The sequence below is a fragment of the Geotrypetes seraphini genome, chromosome 15, assembly GCF_902459505.1.
Source record: "Geotrypetes seraphini chromosome 15, aGeoSer1.1, whole genome shotgun sequence".
NCBI classification, from domain to species: Eukaryota; Metazoa; Chordata; class Amphibia; order Gymnophiona; family Dermophiidae; genus Geotrypetes; species Geotrypetes seraphini.
The window spans coordinates 26043914-26068190 of NC_047098.1; the positions used below are offsets into that span (position 1 = coordinate 26043914).

Genomic DNA, 24277 nt, shown 5'->3' on the forward strand with positions numbered 1-24277 from the left:
CCCCCCCCCGACGTCCGATTCACCCCGCAGGACCGCTCGCACCCCCACAGCCTCCCCCCCCCCACCATGGAGAAGCTCCTACCATTCTCCTGCTGCTTCCTCTGCCGGCGGTCCCGGGCCTTCTGTGAGACTTGCTCTGAAATGCTTCCTCTTCCAGCGGTCCCGGCCCTTCTGTGAGCCCGCCGGAAGAGGAAGCAGCGCAGACGCAGGGCTCACAGAAGGGCCGGGACCGCCGGCAGAGGAAGCAGCAGGAGAACAGTAGGAGCTTCTCCATGATGGGGGTGGGTGGGGAGGCTGTGGAGGTGCGAGAGGTCCTGCGGGGGGGGGGGGAATCGGACGTCGGGGGGGGGGGGTTGCGAGCGGTCCTGCGGGGTGAATCGGACGTCGGGGTGTGTGTGCGAGAGGTCCTGCGGGGTGAATCAGACGTCGGGGGAGGGGGCATCAGGCTTTCAGGGTGGGGACAGGACTTCAAGGGGGAGAGGAGAGTCGGGGCGGGCCAGAGGAGAGTCGGGGCGGGCGAAAGGAGAGTCAGGGTGGCCAGAGGAGAGTCGGGGCGGGCGAAAGGAGAGTCGGGTGGCGACGGGAGAGTTGGGGCGGCATGCGCGGTATACGGGTGTGCGTGGTATATAAAAATTTCTTTATATAAATTACAGTTTCCCGCGTGCTATACCCGTGTGCGCGTTTTACACGGGTGCGCGGTATATGAGTGAAAATACGGTAATTCAAGAAGGGAAAGCCGGCAAGAAGCACAGAGGATCCATTGTTACAAAGAAACAAGGGGAAAAATAGAGGTCCACAATAAAACATATAAAAATGGGAAGAATAGATGGTCTTGCAATCTTTATCTGCCGTCATTGTTTTTCTATTTCTATGAAACAGATCAGAATGCACTTCCCCAACTTCCTGTATGTCACCTTGTCACTCATGGCTAAAGCAGTGACAATTCTGCAGTTCCCTCCAGTTACCCGCATTCGTAATCAGTTTCTTTACATCTGTTCTGTTACACATTTGTCTCAGTACATGTCATATCCCAAGCCTGTCTCGGGATTCCAAGTATGCTGTGTGTTTGGGGACTGCAGCCTGGTGTGAAGTAGAGAAAATACTAGGAAATGCAGAAAGCTTGTGGAGTTAAGGGCTGAATAAATCTTTTGTTATGGTTAGGTGTGCCTTGTGCTGCTCTGTAAGAGCAGAGGGTCTGAGAATGTGGCCGTTTCCTTTCCACCTTGCATCTTGGGTTTTCATTTTTTTGCTCACAATGCTGCTTAGAAAGAGAAAATGGCATTTCAGCTGCCTGAACTTCTGCAAGAGTTCATTTGAGTGCCTTTCATTAATGATGAACATTAGGGGCAATAAAATGTTCTTTGCATTGCAGGAGTAGAGTCAGTTAATAAAAGAGGTGAAAGGTGAAGCTTCAGAACAGCTGGAGGGGTCTTTAGTTCTGATGCAGAGCTGGGGTCCTAGGAAAAACATGGGGGAGGGGAAACAGGAAGGAGCAAAATCACTGCATGAAACTCATGCTGGTATCACACTGGGCGTCTCATGGATTTAGCCTCTGTCCCATACATGAGTGTCATGAACCAGTAACTGGTGACATGAGAGATATCTGTCCTTCTGCCTCATGTAATCCAAGAGTGGAACCACAATGATAACAATATCAAAAATCTTTTTATGAATATAATTATAAATACCTCTATATTTGAATATAAATCATTAAATGAACTACAATAAATATTTTAAAAAGATAATAAAGCACACAAAGTATTAATCCACAAACAATCATAAAATTCAGAATGGCAATGTTTCCATTCTCGCCTATATCAGGGGAAAATGTAAAACCCATGAAAAACATATCCCCCTTTTACTAAGCTGTGGTAGAGGTTTCTACCGTGACCTGGAGTGCTAAATGCTCTGATGCTCATAGAATTCCGGGCCACAGTAGAAACCTCTTACCACTGCTTAGTAAAACAGGGCCATATATAATAGACAATCAATACCTACATATACCTAATTTGTATACAGAACTTTCACAGTCTCTTTTGAGAATAATTCATACATCACCTTTTATTAAAAAAAAAAAAAAAGAATCAACTCAGTGCTACTCTTTTGCCCCAGTAGAGCTTTCCAAAGAAGTAAGAACATAAGAATAGCCTTACTGGGTCAGACCAATGGTCCATCAAGCCCAGTAGCCAATCCAGGCCACTAGTACATGGCTAAAACCCAAGGAGCAGCAATATTCCATGCTACCGATCCAGGGCAAGCAGTGGCTTCCCCCATGTCTTTTTCAATAACAGACTATGGACTTTTCCTCCAGGAGCTGTAGGAGAAATTAGAAGACTTAGAAAATAGGTCCCGGTAGTGCAATCTCAGGATCAAGCGAGTACCTGAGTCTGGGATATATAAGGTCTGTGAGTAATTTTCCAGGAAATATGCAGATGAGAAATAGACTAGAGAGAAAGGTGAGAGACCAATACTAAAAAGTGACTGTGCTCACAAAAGTCTGGGACTGAGAAGAGAAATCCAGCCCAGGGACATAATAGCATGTCTACATGACTATCCCCCTCTTTTACAAACACATAGCGCAGGTTTTAGCGCCAGCAGCAGTGGTAATTGCTCCAACACTCATAGAAATTCTATGAGAGTGGCAGGGGACTTGGATGGGAGTAAGAAGACTTAAAATGTCAGTATGAGTGGGGTTTGGATAGTGAAGAGGAAATGAAGAGTGAATGGGAAATGAGATGGTTGAAGGGATGTAAGGATGAAGAAGAGGGAGCTGAAAGATAAGAGGGAGAATGTATAAAGGGGGCCTGAGAAAAGAAGGCGGCTTGAGGGGAGGTGACCACTATCTCTAAAAGAGGGTTGGGAGAGAGTGAGGACTGTCGGAGGGAGTGAATGGAAAGGGGGGAAATATTGAGAGGTACAGAGTGATTCTCTAAGAGGGGGAGATATGGGCAATGGGGAGAAGGTGGGGAATGATGCAGTGAGGGTAGGGCAAATATAAAAAAGAGCCTTGCGGATTAAACAAGATACAAGCTTTCACAAAAAATAGAACTTAATCACATGAGTTAACATACTGGGACAGATCGAAGGTTCCATCGAGCCTAGTATCCTGTTTCCAGTCCAGGTAGGTTTCCAATAACGGCTTATGGACTTTTCTTTTAGGAAATTATCCAAACCTGCTAATTTAACTGCTTTCACCATATTGTCTGACAATGAGGTGCAGAGTTTAATTACACCTTGAGTGAAGAAACAGTTTTCTTTGATTTGTTTTAAAACTACTGTTACTTACCTTCATTGCATTGCCCCCTAATCCTGGTATTTTTGGGACAAAGTAAACAAGCAGTTCTTATCTACTCGTTCCACTCCACTCAGTATTTTATAGACCTCTATCATATCGCCGCTGAGCTATCTCTTCTCCAGGCTGAAGAGCCCTAACCACTTTAGCCTTTCCTCATAGGGAAGGTGTCCCATCATTTTTCTTGCCCTTCTCTGTACTTTTCCTAATTCCATTATATCTTTTTTTGAGATGCGGCGTTTCATGGGGTATTTCACAAAATTAGGAACATGAGGGTTCTAAATACTCTCTTAAAAAAGACAGCTTCTGTTAATTGAGCTGAGAAGACTTAGGGTAAGATTCTCAAAACTTTAATGCGGTTAATTTGTCAGCTCCTTTTATCCACATGTGACTGAAAGACAGTGTGGTTGAATGTTCAGGAGCTCTGATAGGGTGGGGGAAAAGAAGGCAAGGATGGCTATAACAATTAGGAAGGACTTTCCTCTGCAAGAAGAAGGGGTGGATTGGCATAAGGAAGGAAAACTATTACAGTATTCCCCTGGTCGTTTGCGGTCCCGGTCATTTGCGGTATTTTCTGACCACGAACCACCGACAAGGAGAGGCAGGAGAGGGTAGCTGGAGCGCTGATGAGTGCAGGAAATCCTCTTCCTGCACTAAAGTCGGGCCTTACCAATCAGGAGCTGGAAGAGGCGGTCGGAGCATACAGCAGGAAGAGGCGGTCGGAGCATACAGCGAGTGATTTCCTGCACTCACTGGCGCTCCGGCTGCTAACTCCTGCCTCTCCCGCTGCCCTCTCCAGTCTCCCCCATGAAAAACTGTATTTGCGGTTTTTCAAGATTTGCAGGGGTTTCTGGAATGGAACCCCTGCGAATATCGGGGGAGTACTGTATTGGTACAGGGGGACAGGATTGTTAAGGAGGAATAAATGATTTGCGTAAACATCTGTGCTTCTAATGATTCTCAAAAAAACATTCTGGAAAGGGGTGAAAAAAATTCTGTCCTATTACATTTGTAATCATAAAATGAAGTACTATTTATTAGTAATATTTGGAAGTGGAAGGGGGAAGGGGGGATGGGAAGAGAGGAGGGAGTGTTGGCAGGTACTTTATCGTGTCTGTATTGCAATGATAATTGATTGTTGATTTTTTTTGAATTTATGTATCTACAATGTATTAACTGAGGTGAGATGATATTCTTTGTAAGATTTTTGTTATGTATATTATATTTTAAAAAGTCAATAAAACAATAAAACATTATTTGAACATTAGAAGGAGATTTTATTGTGACCCTGAACCTAGAGAAGGACACACATGGAATAAGGCAGGATCGTATTGATACAACTAGAAGGGAACTATACTTCTCCCTCCGTATTCGTGGTTTCAGCATTCGCGGGTTTGATAATTTGTGGTTTTTAGCTTGCTGACTCCCCCTCCCCCAATTACATCAGCTTGCATAGAGAAATCGCCGATTCCAAGCGTTTACAGAGAAAATTGCCGATTCCCAGCACTTTCTTCACTATGTTTTGCCTCTCCTTCAGGAACAGGGCCAGGTCTCCCACCATGTTATTCGCGGTTTCACCATATTCACGATGGTTTTTAATAGAAAACAGCGAAAAACATATGAAAAAGTTATGTGCAGTTTTTCTGTATTCGTGGGTCTGTTAATCTCCTATCACAGAAAATACGGAAGGAGAAGTATATTGAAAACAATGGGGAAATGCAACCTAGTGGATGTTTGGAGTGCAATGCAGAAGCAGAGAGTATTCCTGTTGTTCACAGATTTGTCTGTTATTAGTGAATAGGATGTGGATGCTAGAGGTAAAATACATCCAAAATGAGAACATCACCTGGTCAAACTGTGCAGAGAGAGTTTGTGTAAGACTTAAATGGAAAGGGATAAAGTACTGGAGACTGAATGAAAGCCTTTTAAAACATGATGCAGGTATTGAGAGATGTTGAACAAAAGTATATGAGTATATATGTTCCTGTGACACAGGGGAGATGGAGGTAGATTACCTGTGAAAAAGTCTGAAAGTAGTGGTAAGGGGGGAGCAATTTAAATAGGGATCCAATTAGACAAAAAAGGAGAAAGAAAACAGAGGGTACCTGTTGCAGAAAACGAAGGAGCTGGACCATTAGTGCATGGGGTAAGAGGTTCCCTGGAGTGGGCAGATTACTGTTGAAGGATGTAGGCTTGGAGAAATTAAGAGTTCAAACTAAGAAGAGTTCAACAAAAATTATTTGAATTTGGAACAAGCCCAGTAAATTGCTGGCACATAAGCTTAAGCAGAGGAGAAAATGGGAATAATATTAAATTTTAAAGGAGATAATGGGAAATTAATATACAAGGAAGATAGAATAAAAGAACAATTTAAACAGTTTTATCAGCAATTTTATAAGAAGGCTCACATTAGTCAAGAGAACTGATACATATAAGGGGTATGTGGGGCTATCGACTATTCCAAGGGACATTTGGGAAGTAATGGAGAGGTGATCCCCCCCCCTGAAATGTGATAGAGATTATTAAGGAGCTTCTAAGAAGAAAGGCGCCTGGACTAGATGGATTTGTCACTAGGTTTTATAAAGTATTTTGTAGCTCTAAGAACAAAGGATTCTGGATGATAGGTTATCTCCCTCTTCTCACAAACTGTTTGCAGAAGGATATCAGTCACATCTTTCAGCTCCACCTCCTTCTCCAGTGGACTCTACTGCCACCTTCAATTTTTCCTTCTGCAAGCGAACTGAGAGAGTGTTTTTTTGATCTGCTTTGACTAATTTTGTAATTATTGGGGGGTTTACTCTGAATTCTGAGGCTTCGATGCCAAGATGACCCCAGTTATACTTTGGCAGCTCTTCCTTGGAAAGGACACAGACTCTCACAGCAGTAGTCTGCAGCTAGCAGGGCAACCATTTAGGTCCCTATGTAGCCAGCCTGCAATAACATTTTGGAGCTTGGGGTCTCTTCCTCTAGAAGCTAGCTCACATTCTTGATTTATCAGGAGCTTGAGCACAGGTTGTATGACCCTATGGCAGTCTGCGGGCTTTAACGGGTGCCAGTTGCATTTTATCTCCTCCGTCGCAGTGTGCGATCTTTTGGAGGTTGAAGTCTTGGTCTAGGTTTGGCTTGACTGATAGCCCAAAGATACCAGCATTTGGATGTGCAGAATCTAATCCAGAGGCAAAAGTCTTCTCCATGATTTCCAGCTACAGGTTAAACTGAAGCAGGCAGGCACCAGCACAGTTCTGTGAATACTGACTATTGCAGTCTTATAGGGAAAATCAGGGGGGAGGGGATCTGAAATTTCAATTTTTAAGGGTTTCTGGGGCCAGAGACAGGGTCCACCACATCCAAAAAACACTTTCTGTAATTTTTTCTTAAGTTTAGTAAAGCTTTGCCAAGCTGTTACCCAATTTTATTTAAAAAGCCTCTATCTGCCTCAAACCCCCTTGGTTAGGATGCACTCCTCAGGCCTTTCTACCCCTGCATCATTCCAGCTTTGTGCTGGATGGCCAGCTGAGGAATGTTTGTGCGCCACATAATGTGGGGCATGTGAGGGGGGCGGAACCATGTGCTTATCCACCTCTGATACCTATAGGGCTGGGGAACTGTGGGGGCGGGGGGGGCTTGTTTTTTCAGGGAAGAAGTTACTTCTGGAGCCATTACACAGCAAAACGCAGATGCGTGGTCGCAGCAGAGCCCAAGAGAGAATAAGCTGAAGGGGTCCTCTGTACAAGGTTTTACCCCAGACTTTGTGAACTTAATGCGGAAAGCCTATCTAAATTTTTGGGGTTCCCCTGTGCCAACTGTGGACATGGTAGGGGCTTACAGAGTGCTCTCCACCCAGGAAAGGAGGCTAATGAGGACCCAGAAGACCAGTCAGATAGAAACTGGGAAGAATGGGGTCCAATTCTATGCCTTTATTGTCCCAGAGTGAGCAATCACTCCTAGGGGATTTGGGTTCTCAGTCAGAGACAGTTTGTCAAGAGGTGGTGGTGGCCCTTGACCAGTGTGAGGATCCCACAGTGTGCTGTCTTTTTAAGTCAGTGACACTGCTGGATATTATGATGAATTTGCTGCAGGAATTGAAGTTAGGTTCTCCGCAGACACCGGCTACGCAGTGCTCAGTTATGAGCGGCACACTATAAATCATAGAGCATTGGGACTCCCCGGAGGATTCCTTCTGGGTGACTAAGATTGCGTCAGAGCTTTACCCTTTGGCTCCTGACTTTCAACAGCTCTTTGTACAGCCTAAAGTAGATTCACTAGTGGCTCAGGTTACCAAGTGTACTTTCCTGCCTAGTGAAGGTTAGGTAATTTTAAAGGATGTGCAGGGTGGATATTGCTCTTAAAATGCAATTTGAGGCCCAGGCTCTGAGGACTAACTCTGCAAAAGTGGCCTTCTTCTTGGCACGTGCCTGCCATACTAGGTTATGTCGGATTCCAGAAACAAATGACGTCGTATGCCCCAAGTTTGTGTTGGCAGGGGTGGATTATATGGCAGATGCTCTCTATGATGTAATTAGAATTCTAAGCAAAGTTTTGCTTACCTGGTTTCTTCCCGCAGAATGCTCTGGGTCAGACAATGGGCGAGGGATTCATCTTCTAAAACCACATTGAGCAGGCTTTCATTTAAGGTCTAGATGCTCTTTGTAAGGGGCCAGTATGGTAGATCGTTGCCCTAAGGCCTTGCCAGACAGCAAACCTCAGGACCCTAGAGGATCTGGTTGGGGTAATTTTCAAGGATCTCAGAGATCTCATCAGTACTATGGAGGTTCCTCTACTCAGAGACCATATTGAGGGTTGAAACAGAGGTTTGGTGGTACTAGAAAGCTCCAGGCCTCTGGATCTCGCGCTACAGCGCCTCCAAGAAAGTCCAATAACGACAGGTCACTAGCCATATCTCCACAGATAGGAAGAGGTTGTCTGCTTACTGGGAGGCTTGGACACAGATCTGCTCAGACTGCTGGGAGCTGGATATTATTTGAGAGGGTTATAAGATCGAGTTCTGTCACCCTCTGTCAAACCCCTTTGTAAACTCTCTAGCTGGATGACCAGAAAAACCAGCAGCAGTCCTGGCCTATGCCGCCTCTGTCTCTCAAACCACATTCCATTAAAAGTGGGGCTTCCTCATGGACGGAGACCAGGGAAATCTTGCCTGAGGAGATTTGCAGGGCAGCTATGTGGGCTACTCTCCATACCTTTACAGCATTTGATTGAGTAGATGTGGCAGCACTAGAGTGCACTGCCTTTGGGTCCTTGGTCTTAAGAGCAGACTGATCTGTTCCACCCTAGATATAAGGAACTGCTTTGGTATGTCACCTATCATCCAGAATCCTTTAACTTTTGTACTACAAAAGAAAATTAGATTCTTACCTCAATAATTTTCAGTTACTTCACAAGTTTTCTGACTTGGACAGATATGTATATCCATAGCTGGGAAAGTTTCTCTGCCAGCCAGAAAAGAAAAGAACGTATCGGTGGTAATAACAAACAAACCCCCAAAACAAGGAAGATCTCGGACAAATTAGAATGGGATAAGACTCTCAGACCTCCATTTGTGTTTGCACCGGTTGCACTCAAACAGGTGGGTTGTTCGTTCCACTTAAGTTTTTATGTTGATTATTAATACTATTAATTATATTTGTTATAGAGCAGAACAGAATTGATTTGTTGGGGAGATTCCCTGTGCCTCTCCTTCATATTTTGTTAGTTACAGTGGTGATTGACTGCTTTGGTACAAATTGAAGGTGGAAGTAGAGTCCACTGGGGAAGGAGACAGAGTTGAAAGATATGATTGACATCTTTCTGCAAACAGTTTGCAGGAAGAGGGAGATACTGTAATCTGTTGTCTAAAATCCTTTGCCCTTCTACAACAAAGAAAATTATGAAAGTAAGAACCTAATTTTCCCTTCTGCTAGGTTTTTCGATGGTGAAGGGAAAAGATTTCCTTAGATTGATGAGATTGGCCAGAATCACAATATTACTTAAACCCAGAAGGTTTAAGGCAGAATTCAGGTCTCAAAGGCCAAATGCATTGCAAAATACTGATATAAAGATCTTGGTAAAGATTTTAGCCAATAGACTGGCAGCAGCACTCATGAGAATAATCAACCAGCAGATAAACTTGAGTCTGACTTTACTAGTGATTATTGATGTGGAAAAGGTATTTGATAGATTGAATTGAGAGTTTATGTTTGCGAGTCTGAGAAAGGCGAGTGTGGGCCTGAATTTTATTGGCTCTCGAGTTTGTACACAGAGCCAGAGAGCATGTATTAAAGTTCATGGAAAGCATTCAATCCAATTCAAATTATGGGTAAGTCAGGAAACAGAAAGTGGCATAGTATGTACAGAAAAAAAATAGTTATAACAGAGTGGAAGAAGTGGACCACAAGAGTTTGCTTTTTTTGTAGGTGATGTACTGCTCTTTTTGACAAAGCCCCACATATATATCCTGGTAGTACTGAGAGAGCTTAAGGAATACAGGAATGTGTCAGGCTTCAAGATTAATATTCAAAACTGTCAGGCTTCAAGGTTAATATTCAAAAAAAAGAGGCGCTTAATGTAAATCTCTCCTCAGAGGAATTCAGTAATTTAACAACTAACTTTTCTTTTATATGAGTACCAGAATATTTAAAGTACTTGGGGATAAATATTACTAGGACTGTTGCCAGGCTATATGTGACCAATTTTGTACCTCTGATCAGACAAATTAATCAGGACCTGACCCAATGGTAGGAATGGGATAAATACTTCCTGGTTAGGAGTGGTTGCAACCATTAAAACAAATCTGCTCCCCATGTTCCAGGTTCTCCGTGTTCACATCCTTAACCTGGTTTTAAAGGATAGTAGAAAATATAGAATAACTGCTCCCTCCTCCTTCTTATGGTGGGAAAAAAAAGTGATGCATGGAGGAAACATCTAAGAGGATTGGGAGTCCCAGGTCTTCTGGTATATGATATGTCAGCTCAGCTGAGGCAATTATGGGACTGGAGAAAGAGGATAGTGGGAAAAGAGATGTCCAGATTGAACAGAGATACGTTAAGGGAATATTCTTGTATTCTCTAACCTGGGAGGATGGGGAAAATATTCATGAGGACTATATTGAAATTCTGGGAAAGGGTTAGGGAGAAGATTGGGTATAAAAAGGAATTTATTCCAGCAGAAGGGGGGGAGAACATATAAAAAGATGGGAGCAGAAAGACTGCACTTGTTTTATCAGTTTGTAGAGGTGGGCAAGATACATTCTTTTGATGATTTCAGAGAGGAATTTGAATTGGGAAGAAAGGAACATTTTCAGTATTGACTAATTGTACATTATTGTTGTGGGAGGAGGAACTTAACATATCTTGAGAAGCAGAAGTTTCAATATTTAAAATTTGATAATCCACTTATCAGGTTTCTAAGCGGCATACATAAATCTAAAATCAGAGTAAAATATAAAAGAAGTCGCACAGTCATACTGAAACAATAGAGGAGGGGAAGAACTACATCTCAAGATAGGACAGTAAGACAGGGAAAAAAGGGGCGAAGGGATTAATCTCCGCAATAAATGGAGTGTTGATGAGGACTAAATTTGAAACATGTAAGTACAGTAAAACCTTGGATTGCAAGTAATTTGATTTGCAAGTATTTTGCAAGACAAGCAAAACATTTTATTAAATTTTAACTCGATATACAAGCAATGTTTTGCAATGCAAGTACTTACAGTATACACACATCACAACTGAGCCGATGGGTTCTTCTCTCTCTGATGCTGCGGGAGTGTAGTGACTGTTTTAAACAAGCAAAATCTTGCAGTACGAGTATATACAGTATACATGCGTCACATCATCACAACTGAGTCGATGGTTCTTGTAGTGACTGTTCTAAATGAGCGAGGTCTTGCACTACAAATACGTATAGTATTTTGGGTTAAAGTTTTTGGGTTGTGGAACGAATCGTCTTGCGTTTCCATTATTTCCTATGGGGAAATTTGCTTTGATATACGAGTGCTTTGGATTGCAAGCATGCTTCTGGAACAAATTATGCTCGCAAACCAAGGTTTTACTGTATATGGTTGAATGGGAATCAGATCTAGAGAGTTGGAGGAAGGTGATGGCCAGTGCTAATAGTGTCTGTATTAGTAAAGATTAAGAACATTACATAACAATCAACTTATATACCACAGGACCGTGAAGTTCTATGGGGTTAACTCCCTGCAAAAGCGGAGACTCAGAGGAGACATGATAGAGACCTACAAGATCATGAAGGGCATAGAGAGAGTAGAGAGGGACAGATTCTTCAAACACTCAAAACATAAAAGAACAAGAGGGCATTCGGAAAAGTCAGAAGGGGACAGATTCAAAACGAATGCTAGGAAGTTTTTCTTTACCCAGCGTGTGGTGGACACCTGGAATGCGCTTCCAGAGGGTGTAATAGGGCAGAGTAAGGTACTGGGGTTCAAGAAAGGATTAGACAATTTCCTGCTGGAAAAAGGGATATAGGGGTATAGATAAAAGATTACTGCACAGGTCCTGGACCTTTTGGGCCGCCGCATGAGCGGACTGCTGGGCACGATGGACCTCAGGTCTGACCCAGTGGAGGCATTGCTTATGTGCTTAACATGTTTATAATAGTATATACAATTGAATAAATTGGAAATTACATAAGTTAAAGACTCACAGAATAGATTACTAAAGTATCATGTCTATAAACATGAAAATTAATTACCCAAATATTTAAGAAACAAGTGCGTCTTTAAATTTCTTCTAAATTTCACATAAGAACTCAGACATGATTAGATTTTCCAAATCCTTGCCCCCTAATGCTGCTTGATATGACAAAAGATAATGATGATGTTTTTTTAAATTTGCAGTCTTTAACAGGTGGGAAGACAAAGTTCAGGTGTGAATTTCTCCTATGTTTCTTATTTGCAAAAGTAGAGGTCAATTAGGTATTTGGGAGAAAGTCCAAACAGAAATTTAAAACAAAAACAACCAAATTTAAACTTCACACACGCCTCCACTGGCAACCAGTGTAATTTCCAGTAAAATGGCGTGATATGATCATGTTTCTTCAGCCCAAAGATCAATCTAACAGCCACATTCTGGACCATCCGAAGTCGTTGCGTATTTCTATGAGAAATTCCTAGATAAACAATATTGCAGTAATCAAGCTGCCTAAGCACAAGAGACTGCACCAAAATTCTAAATGATTCTACATCAAAATAGGCCCTAATAGATCGCAATTTTCAAAGGGTGAAAAAACTTTTTCTAACCAGTGAATCCAACTAAGTCTTCATAGTTAAACCTTGATCCAATATTACACCCAGGATCTTTATAGTTGTTTGAACAGGGTAACTGTGATTGTTTAATATCAAAGATGTGCCTGTATCATATGGGCGTGGAGAGGCCATAAAAAAACCTAATTTTTTCTGAATTCAGTTTCAGTTTAAATTCAGTCATCCACTGTTCCATTAGTCCTAATGCTTTTGTTGCTAAGGGAATTATTTCTGAGAGTGATTTAGTAAATGGGATGATGATTGTAAAATCATCCGCATAGCTAAACAATTTCATCCCCAAGTGTGATAATTGGGTACCCAAAGAGGACATATAAACATTAAAGAGCAGTGGGGACAAAGGCGAGCCCTGAGGAACACCAGACGGATTACACCAAATTTTTGAAAGATCTTCTTTAAAACGGACCTGATGGGTGTGAGATGTAAGAAAGCCTCAAAACCATTCCAACACCTCACCTCCAATGCCAATTGCATCCAAACATTCCAATAACTTCTCATGGTCCACCAGATCGAAAGCGGAACTCATATCGAACTGCATAATCAAGAACAACTTGAAAATGTTTTTGAGATGGTATGTAGTACCCTTCCACATCCGGGCTATGCTGGAGACCTTGTAATGGTGAAAGACTATTTATCATTTTTGGTGGGACTGCCCCAAAAGTAGGGCATATTGAAGAAAAAACATAAAGAACTTCAGACACCATTAGGGGAAGAGACAATCTATATTTAAAACTATACCTGTTGGGCCTTTGGCAATAGGGGGCGCTGCAAAAATATAGAAAACAAGTGAGGGCCTGTCTTTTCAGCAACTCAGAGGGAAATTGTATATCCTGGAAACAGGTGGAGCCTCCAAACATAGAGCAGTGGAGGACGTGCCCTGGGGGAGATACCTATAATGGAGAAACTCACTTTAATTCACCATACTAAATATGAAAAATTTGAAAATGAATGGAAGATGCTGAAGGGGGGAAAGGAGGGAATAGGACAGGAGTTCTTTGCAGAGGACAAAGCAATGAGTAGTAGGATTTGGGGGCTGATGTATTGTGACTGTTGGAAGGTGGCCAGCCTTACAAAGCCTTTAAAAAGGGCTCTGGGAATGATCCAGGAACTGCACTTTTGATGAACCTGACTTCTGAATCAGACAAACTGGTAGATGCTATTCTGAAAACCAGTTACTGGCCATACTAGACATAGCTCAATAGGGCAGATCCAACATGATTTTAGCAAAGGTGGATACAAATGGGGGGGGGGGGGGAAAGCGAGGTCTTGCTCCTCCCAAAAGATGATTTTCCTGTCTTTGTTAAAAAGGTAAAATCAATTTACATGAAGAAACAAGTTTTTCTAAAAGGTATATTTTATAGCTCCACAAAGAGTTTATACATTAGCAACAAATAACAATCAAGGCTGTGATCTGACTTGGGCAAAAGAGTAGCATTGAATGAATTCACATTTATTTTACGAGTTATAGTTTAGAAACACTTTTAAAAAGTGGTGTTCTGTTTAGAAAGACATTTACAGCTCTGTACAGAAATTTGATTTGTGTTAATACTGTCAAATGAACTGCATTATGGGGCCCTTTTATTAAGGCACACTAACCAATTTAGCATGCGTTAAATGCTAAAGCATCCGTTATATTCTATGGGCACGTGCTAAATTGGTTAGCGCACCTTAATAAAAGGACCCCTATGTCTTTAAAGAAGAGTTTACCTTTTTTTTTTTTTTTTTGATGCAAGCAGAAGTTGAAACATGACCATGTGAGGTTTTATGACTACTTATTGATGTAGTTAATATTTTGTTTTTATTATATTTAATGAATATTGATTGTGATTCATTTAATGATTACTGTATTTTTCACTCTATAAGACGCACTTCCCCCCCCCAAAAGTGTGTGGAAATAAGGGTGCATCTTATGGAGCGAATACCCAACCCAACCCCCTCCCCTGGTTACCTTATTTTAATTATGGCGCCCTCCCTTGCTGGACGCGGCTGCATCTCTAGCGGTAGAACAGTGCACAAGGCTGCCTGCCTGGTCCCGCGCCGCTTCCCGCGAGAACTCAGTTCTCGCGGGAAGCGGCGCGGGACCAGGCAGACAGCCTTGTGCACCGCTCTGCCACTAGAGAAGTATGATGTATTCTGTTTTTATTGTTGCTCCACTCTTGTATTATGTTGATTTTCCGTAGAACCTTGCCACTTCCTCCTCATGTCTCTTCCACCTCTCATATCCTGTCAGCAGGACTTTTCATGGAGTAGCAGGAGTTGGTACAGGGAAAGGGTAAAGTACATTGGCAGAATTTGGACTACAATTTGCACTGTTAGATTTATTACTTGCATTTTTCAAATTCAAGATCGAGGCAAGTTACATAGTCGGGTGCATGAGTTATTTCCCTAATTGTACCTGAGAAAACAGAGGGTGAGGTGAATTGCTCAAAGTCAGTGGGAGCAGTGGAATTTAAACACTGGCTTCCCTAGTTCCCAAGCTGCTTCTGTAGCCACTAAGTGACCCCCTCTTTTCTAGAGTTGTGGGAGGGGCCTCCATACAGGAATGGCAGGAATGAAGGGCAGTGGGAAGCTTGTACAGTCCTTGCCTACAGTTTATCACTTTTCCTGGGCACCAAACCTCTGTTTTATTTTTGACTCATAGGTCCTGGAGGATCCAGGTGGCGGGATTATGGAGCATTAGCAATTATCATGGCTGGGATTGCATTTGGCTTTCACCAGCTGTACAAGGTGAGTTTTCCTTAAATCCCATGTGCTCTCCTGTGAAAAGGGAATTGCCCTGGTTTTTTTTGTTGTTGTTTTTTGGGGTGGGGTTATTTCTTCTTCCTGAGATTATAATAGAACTAGTTTTTAGCCCGTTACATTAACGGGTGCTAGAATAGATGTGTAGACTTAGGCATTTCTTTCTTTCTTTCTGTCGCTCTCCCTTCCCCCTGTCTGTCTTTCTTTCTTTCTTTCTTTCTTTCTGTCTCTCTCCCTGGCCCCCTGTCTGTCTGTCTTTCTTTCTGTCTCTCTCCCTGTTTATGGTAACAGTAAGTAGCAGGCTCGGGAAGGCGATGGCAGGGCTCCGCATTCGCTCACCTGTGGTGACGTAGTAAGCGCGCATCCCGACAGATCAGATCTCAGGGAACACGCGGTGAGAGTGCGCATGCGCACTTAGCATTTTATTATTATAGATGTTGTAGATACAGGCTTGTATGTTGCATCCCCATGCTCTCACACTGGGATTGAAAGTCTGCACTAATCCTAATCGGTGGTTTGTCTGTAGAAATGGGGCAGGATTTCTCATTTTCATATCTTCCCGCTTCTTTTTCAGAAATATCTTCTACCCCTCATCATGGGAGGGCGAGAGGACAGGAAGCAGATGCAGAGGATTGAGTCCAACATATCCCAGATGAGCAACAGTGTAGCACAGACAGGTAAAGATTAACGACTCCATCAATCCACCCTCAGCCCTCCTCTTTACAAACAACCCCCCAAACCCCATCTCTGCTTTATGTGGTAACTTCATTTATCTCTTCGGAAAATCTGTTCACATTTGCAAATGAAGTTGCCGTCATTTTGCTTTAATTTGAAATTGCTTGTTTACTGTCGGCACGGCCTCAATTAATTATGTTTTTACGGAAAGGCTCCCAACCTCAGAATATTAATAAGGGGAATGAAGTGACAGCCACTGACGGCTGGAAAGTTCAGCTTTCGTTTCTGCTTGTCTGAGGTTTTCAGCTGTTTTCTCTGTGAGCATCGGTATTTGTGGAGGCTCAGCAGTGTCTAATTACCGATGTGGTCCCTTTAAATGGATGCAGGGGTCTGAGGGCCTCCTTCACTCCCTACCAGTATGAAGGTTAACGAAACAAGAGACACACATTAGCAAGAAAAAAGGAAGAGCAAGAAATGCTTTCACTGTGGCAGAATTTTTAAGAGTTCTTATGGCACTCTCATAGAGCAGGCACGGTGAAAACAGATGATAAGCAACCTACCAGATACCAGGCTGGGACTTTCTGCTGTGCAAATCATTTGTTTTTATGTCTGTCCCTCCCTAAACACCCTGGGAAGAAGAGTCAGGGCAACCGAAGGACGAAGGAGCTTTGGAGGCAATTTACTTTAGTTTTTGTCCTATCTGAAGCATCCAGTGGCAGGAGCGAGTAGACATCCTTCCTGACTTTTTTTTGGGGGGGAGGGAGGGGATGGTTGGGGGGAAGGGGGGCTCCTTTGGCAGGTGGCAGTGGGCATCCCTTCTGCCAATTTTCTCTCGTGGGGGTGGGGAATGGGGACGGCATGGCAGGAGGGAGTGGGCATCCCTCCTGCCAATTTTCTCTCATGGGGGGGTTTCTCAGTGCACATTCATTGGGGGTCATTGGGGAGGGCCATGATTGGCAGTGGAGGATTTTTTTCTTTTTTTATGGGACAGATATTTTGCGTGGGTAACATATGTAAAATATCTGTGCCATTGGAAAGAAAAAAAACAGGCAGACCTGTCATTTTTTTCCCCCCATAGCTAAAACCCCTGGGGAGGGGGGGGTTGTTTATTTGCTTTGCATAGCTAAGTGATGTTAGTGCATCAATCTCTTGGCTACTTTGCATGGGGTTTTAGCTAATTTGGGCGATCAAGGGGAAAAACATGCGGTGAGCCGTTTTGTTCATTGGGTCTGTAAAAGTGATCATCGCTAAAGCTGTGAAAACAGGTTTAGCATTGATCGCTGACTTTAGTGCATCTAGCCCATATTGCTTAGTTTACAGGTGGTGTCTGGGCAGAGTGCTTGTGGTGTAACCTAAACAATACTGTAAGTTACGCATGCATCACCAGCACTTAGGTGTACACCCTTGCGCCAGCTTTATGGCTGATGCGAGCACTCAAGCCTAAGTGTGCACACACATCTCAATGTTAAGCTAGCATTCTATTAGTTAGCTGCCTGCTACTTTATAGAATAGGCTGCTAGCAGGCACCCAGTTATAGAATTACTCCCTTAGTTCTCCCGTCACCCACTTTTGTCATGTTTTAGCCAAAAGGCTCTGTAATATTAGTGTGGCAATTTCCTGAACATCCAGTCTTTTAGGTTTCCTGAACAGTCTGCCAGACAGACCTGATTAAGTGAGTGCCTATGTGTTTCCAGTGGGAGTTCTAGTTATTACAGAACAAGTAGAATGAGAATGCAAGACAGAGCCAGATGCTCTATCATCACTGCTTATTCTAGATAGCTGCTATTCCCCTGCATAACCTGCCCAAAGATAAATGGCAATAAATGATGGTGTATTATAGAGCGCGATAGAGGGACAGATGCATGGTAGTAGGTGATAATATGCAAAGGAATCAAACTCGCCTTGATAACATTTAAAACACATAAAACGAACGAACCAGCATTTATAGATAAATTGATTAACCCCCCATGAACTGTCTAGAACACTAAGATCCTCAAACCAGCATCTTTTTTTGTACCCTCATTGAAAATAATTGGCACTCGCCTACAACAGTATTTTCTGTGACTGCTCCCACAATTTGGAATTCCTTAGCTTTACATATTAGATCAGAAACTAACTTAGAGAAATTCAAAGGTGCTTTAAAATGGTTTTTGTTCAAAGATGCCTATGAACACTAGATACCCTTTTCTGAAAAAAGCTGATCTTGACTCTTCCCATAGCAAACATCCCTCTCCTGACTAAAATGCTAGAGGCCATCATTTCCACCCAGCTCTCATCCAACCTAGAGAGATTCTCCATTCTCTTACCTTACCAATACGGCTTCAGACCCAACTTCAGCACCGAATCCCTACTGGTCTCATTAATTTCAAAGGTGCAACGATTACACTCTCGTAATAAGTTTGCTGTCCTATTACAATTCGATCTCTCTGCAGCTTTTGATGTCGTCCACCATGATATTCTAATTTATCAACTTTCTAAGATAGGCATCGACTCCACAGTCTTAGAGTGGTTCTCAAACTTCTTACGTTCCCACTCCTACACTGTCAACACAAATGGCACCACGTCCGGTCCTTGGAAACCGACTTGCGGAGTCCCGCAGGGATCACCCCTATCCCCTATTCTCTTCAACATCTACATGTCTTCCCTGAAACTCTTCCATCTATCTTCCCTTGAAACAATCTATACTTATGCTGACAACATCCTTGTCCTTCTCGAGACAGACTCGAACCTTACCAACCTCTCTGAGAACATAATAGCCTGCATAACGAAACTCCAATCCTGGCCCCTCTCAGTTCAAATGAAACTGAACGAGTCCAAAACGAAACTTCTCTGGCTCGGTCCATAATTAGAACAGCTGCCCTCCCTCTTCGCACTGGCACCACACTGCAGCTTGAGTTCTCAAGCAAAGTTCTAGGCATCATCATCGACTCTTCTCTTTCCTTCAACGACCACCTCAACTCCCTGGTAAAATCATGCTTTTTCAGCCTCCACATGCTGAGGAAAGTGAGATCCTGCTTCCGCCAACAACATTTTGCTGTCCTTGTTCAATCCATCATCCTTTCCAAACTAGACTATTGTAACTAAAAAAGTCTTCAAAGACTTCAACTAATTCAGAACACTGCGGCCAAGTTGATCTTCACAAAATGCAAATTTGACCATGTTTCCCCACTTTTGTCCAAACACCACTGGCTCCCAATAATTTCCAGGGTTCATTTTAAATGCTCCTGCCTAACTTTTAAAATCCTACATGGCATCCTCCCTCCCCTAATCCCACTATCTTGGAACTCCTCGAGTCCTGACAACACCAGGCCCACACAAAAATTTAAACTATCCTTCCCCTCACTAAAACGTATCCTCTATGCAGGAGAATTGGGAAAATCTCTCTTCTTCAGAATCACAGGGCTTTGGAATAACCTTACTACCCCTCTACAGAATCAGGTCTCCTGCCAACTATTCCGTAAGCACCTGAAAACTAGGCTTTTCACAAAAATGTAATGCTCTCCTTCCCCCTAAACTCAACCACCAAACCCAATGTGTTATACCTTCCTTTATTAAGCTCTTGTAAACCATGCCAAGCTCTATATTCATGGAGAGGATGTGATATATAAACTTAAGGTTTAGTTTAGTTTAGTCTAGGAACGCCGGGTACCCTTTCCAAATGCACTACTCGCCCCTTAGTCTCTCTTCCTTTAAAAGAAATACAGCAGCGTAATATGTGTCTTCCCATTCCTTGTGTTTGTTCCTTATATGTTTTCTTTCTTGACTTTATTGTATTTCCTTCCCCTTCCCATATATAATCAGTATGGTTTGTCCTTAGTCTGTAGATGTCTTTGTTTTAAATTATTGTACCCTTTATCTTTATTAATATTGTACTCTCGCCTAGAATTTTGATAGGCGTGTAATCAAATTTTAAATAAACTATGAGGAGTGCTGGGGGGGAGGTGGGGGGGTTCAGTTGGGTGGGTTAGGTTTCCGTGGGTTTTCGTGAAGGAATGACACGTAAGACCCGATTGTTTCAGCATTTTCTCTTGTCAGTGGTTGTTGGTGTGTGATGATCTGTATTTTAAAAACTTAATAAAAATGATTCTTCAAAAAAAATAAAAAATAAACTATGAAATTATAAACTATAATTTGCAACAAGCCTTGCTGCCTGAGATGAACTGAAGATGTCATACAAGATAAGCAGAACAAATGTAGGATTGTGATTTTTGTTACCATGAAATTCTGCTGATTTGCCAATGAAGTGTACCTGTTCTTATCTCTTCTTTTTCCAAAGTGACTCAGATCCAGGTGACTTTAGCCTCTGTTCAGGACCTTCTAATACTGCAACAACAGAAGATCCAGGAGCTATCTCAGGAGCTAGCTACCTCCAAGGTACTTCTTTCACCCTTTTCTGGGGATCCATCTGTAAGTGGCCAGTGCATAGAACGGGTATACTTTTGGGTGACCTCCAGAAACTGTTCCTCCTTTAGTACTCCCCATCTACCCCTTTGTTTCCAAACTCTACAACAGAACATGTTTAAAGATGCAAGAACATAAGAATAGCCTTACTGGATCAGACCAATGGTCCATCTAGCCCAGTCTTCATGAAGGCCAATCCAAGTCACAAGTACCTGGCAAAAAACCCAAGTAGTAACAGCATTCTAAAGCTGAGATTGTGATGTCATAATGCTTCATTCCACCAGTGCCTAAGAGCCAACCTCATCAATGATGTAACAATGGCTTGATTATCCTATACTTGGCTCACATAAGAACATAAGAATAGCCTTACTGGGTCAGACCAATGGTCCATCTAGCCCAGTATTCCATCTTCACAGAGGCCAAGCCAAGTCACAAGTACCTGGCAAAAACCCAAATAGTAGCAACAATCCATGCCACCGATCCAAGATTTAGAGAACAGATATTAACCCCAACTCCATGTCTACAAAGAAATTTTATTTCTCACACTGTAAAAATGTAAACCATACAGGTTTAGTGCCAGTTCTTTTGTATGAACCAAAATATCAGGGTTTGTGTAACCCGTAAGAGAGTACGGTAGAAAGAGCACTCTTGACCTAAGCCACTATTCTGCAAACAGCTGCTGTGTAGGCTTTGTGACAGCTTATAGCTACTAATGGAATATTATCCAAGAGAAAAATGTATATCAGTATTCCAAGCCAAGTCAGTTCTTTTGCCCAGTGTCACAACTTCCTCTTTGGCTATTTCTTAAGATGATCCAATTAAAAGAATTAAAGACTACAGAAATGCCTGTTTTCTACAGGATTGAACTGCAGCACATCTCACATTTCATATTTTATTCAGGCCTCATCATCCACCAATTGGATCATGGAATCCCAGAATATAAATGAACTGAAATCAGAGATTTATTCACTAAAAGGCCTTCTGCTAAACAGGTACTCTTTTTGTGTGTGTTTTGGGAGAGGGGATATGGGAGCTGTGTTACAATACCCAGAAAGCAATCTGATGTTTCAATTTCACAGGTATAAGCTGAGACAGAATATTGCTCTGTTTTATCTAATGGACTCCTGGCTGATGTATGCTTGTTCATAATGGCTAAGACTGCAGGAAGATAGGATTTGGAACAGACTGGCCTCTTTAATATTGCTTTTCTTTCTTTTTTGGATGTTGACAGGCGACAATTCCCAGCCTCACCATCTGCACCCAAGATTCCCTCCTGGCAGATCCCTGTGAAAGCCCCCACATGTTCCACTACCACGCTACTCAACCACAACAGCAGCAGTGACATCTCACCTGTCAGCAATGAATCGACCTCATCCTCCCCTGTGAAGGAAAACCACAGCCCAGAAGGAGCTACGGTCAACTGTCACCTGCTGGGCACAGAAGGAGAAGAAGAAGAAATGGATGTGAAAGGGCAGGTTAGAATGGAAGTTCAGGGCGAGGAGGAGGAAGAGGAGGATGTTAGTCAGGTAGATGAGGAAGATTGCCGGGGCGTGCAGACAGAGGATCGGCGAGGAGGGGACGGACAGATCAATGAACAGGTGGAAAAGCTCCGGCGGCCAGAAGGTGCCAGTAATGAAAATGAAATTGATTAGGATGACTGCTATGGTGTCATCAGAAGAAAGCAGAGTGATTCTCTTGTAATTTTTCACACAGCCCACCTTGGCACCCTCTTATGCAGCAGGGAGGGAATGGTTCTCCTTCCTGTGCTCCATTGCAGAAGAAGTTTTCCTTTCTCCTCCATTCACCTTTACACACTGCAACACAGCTTCTTGTAGAATGGGGGGGGGGGGGGGGGTGGGGGGAGGAGGAAGAGGAGCAGTCCTCCTTCTTCCTGACATTCTCTGTGATGCAGAAGAGAGAGAATAATGTCTCACTTCACTCCCCCCCCTTCCCCAGCATCCCTGTTATCTTCTATAACACTAGACTGGAAGGTCGAGGACATTTTTCAAATTCCCCAAAGCGCCATGCCATCTCCTGTAATATGAGCTGGGGCCTCTTCTCCCTGGCGTGTTGTGATGCCTTCTGTAATACAGGGTTTGCTCTGAAATCCCAAAGAGTTATTTGCTGTAATGACCTAAAGTGTAGAGGTGCCATCTTTTTCTCATGCTGAAACAGGGAACAGGGGGAGCATCACTCCTTTATAGCATCCTCACCCCATCACATCAGCTGCGTCCTTCATCACCAACCAAACATTGCTCATGGGTGTGCTACTATATAGAGCTTATCAGGATAAAATACAAGTGTACATAATTGTAATAAATGAGTTATCACTGTTTATCTCCATTCTGCCCGAATCTCTGTGCTCACATAGAGCGAGTTGGAAAAAATTATTAATGAAAGACTTATCCCAATTTTACTCCCAGCAAGATGCATGAAAGCAAAGTCTTTAGGCATGGGGTAAATGCATGGATCCCCTGAGCTCCTTCCCTTAATGTGATTGCAGTTTCATTACCTGAGAATGAAAGAAAAGCACACCTGTACTGAAGATCAGTGGTGTAAATTCTGCCCAAGCAGTCTGTGCACTGTTTGGGGTAAAAGGGGCATGCAAGAAAGGGACCCAGTGCCCAGTTGCAGCAGTAGCATTTCAGGCTTAGCAGAAGTCATCCCAAGGCCAGGCCTTCCTCTGAACAATCTGCTGCAGCATTTTGACTTCAATATTAAAGTTAATTGAGGGATCTGGGAGCCAGCATGAACTCACACCAGCCCCGACCCTCATAAGGTTTCCACGGTAATAGGAAAGCTGAGCAGGAAAGCAAGCAGAGCCTCCACAAGACTGTGGGTGTATGTCCTACCCAAAATTTTTGTTCTTTTTTTTTTTAATTTCATTTTGAAAATATTAGCAAGCAGTTTACACTTGTTTAAGAAACAAAGAAAATATTACAAACTAGTCTTTAACCCGTTACATTAACAGGTGTTGTGTGTGTGTGTCTTTATTTCTCTCTCTCTCTCCTTGGCCGCTTTCTGTCTGTCTTTCTTTCTTTCTGTTTCTCTCTTTCCTCGGCTGTCCACCACCACCCCTTGCCTGCTCCCCCTGTCCAGCAGTAGCCCTTCTCCCTTCTTTTTACCTCCCTCATGTCCAACAGCACCCCTTCCCTGCTCCCCCTGTCCAGCAGTAGGCCTTCTCCCTTCCTTTTACCTCCCCCCATATCCAGCAGCACCCCTTCCCTGCTCCCCCTGTCCAGAAGTAGACCTCCCTTCCTATTACCTCCCCCCTGATTTCCCTTAGAGTTCCTGCTGCTGCCACCAGTGCCACTGCTGCTGCTCCTCTTCCTCCGCCACCTGTTGCCTCACGGCAATTCCCTGGTCTCACTCCCTTCAGAGCTCCTGCTCCTGCCACCAGTGCCGCTGCTTCTCCTCCGATGCCATCTGTCGGTCCGCGCCACCTCTGTTGCTGCCGCCCCTCTGCGCTTCGGAGTCCCTAGGCATTTCTTCCCAAGATAATAAAACCCTAAGTGTGCATGTGCACTCCTACCTGCCATGGAGCTACGGATCACGCAGGTAGGAGTGCGCATGCACGCTTAGGGTTTTATTATTAGTGATAATATCTTATGAAGCAATAATAATAATACATCTTCTTCTTAGACCCCTAAGATCAGAAACTAATGGGTCTAACTATAGGACTTCAATAATTAATACATAAATCAAATAACAAGCAATGGCTTTACAGATTGACTCCGCCTATACTATAGTACCCATTTTATTCCCTGACGATCTTCTTCAAGTCTAGAAAGTTCTTGAGGTGTTCTGGAACAAAAAAGGTGTATTTCGTCCCTAAATATTGTATAAAGCCAGGGATAAGCCAGTTGGAAAGTAGCTCCAAGCTCTTTCACTTC

General features: G+C 43.0%; 1 protein-coding gene across 6 annotated transcripts in view; it reads left to right on the forward strand.

Moving 5' to 3' along the window:
- PEX14 (peroxisomal biogenesis factor 14) overlaps window positions 1–23194 on the forward strand; it is a 112902-nt gene extending 89708 nt beyond the window's left edge. For all 6 annotated transcript variants that reach the window (XM_033922066.1, XM_033922063.1, XM_033922062.1 and 3 more), the window contains exons 5-9: window positions 15211–15296; window positions 15883–15985; window positions 20260–20357; window positions 21285–21376; window positions 21616–23194. In XM_033922066.1, the coding sequence (XP_033777957.1) occupies window positions 15211–15296; window positions 15883–15985; window positions 20260–20357; window positions 21285–21376; window positions 21616–22036 (800 nt within the window). In that variant the 3' untranslated portion in view covers window positions 22037–23194. The remainder of the gene's footprint in view (window positions 1–15210; window positions 15297–15882; window positions 15986–20259; window positions 20358–21284; window positions 21377–21615) is intronic.
- The last annotated feature ends 1083 nt before the right edge of the window (window positions 23195–24277 follow it).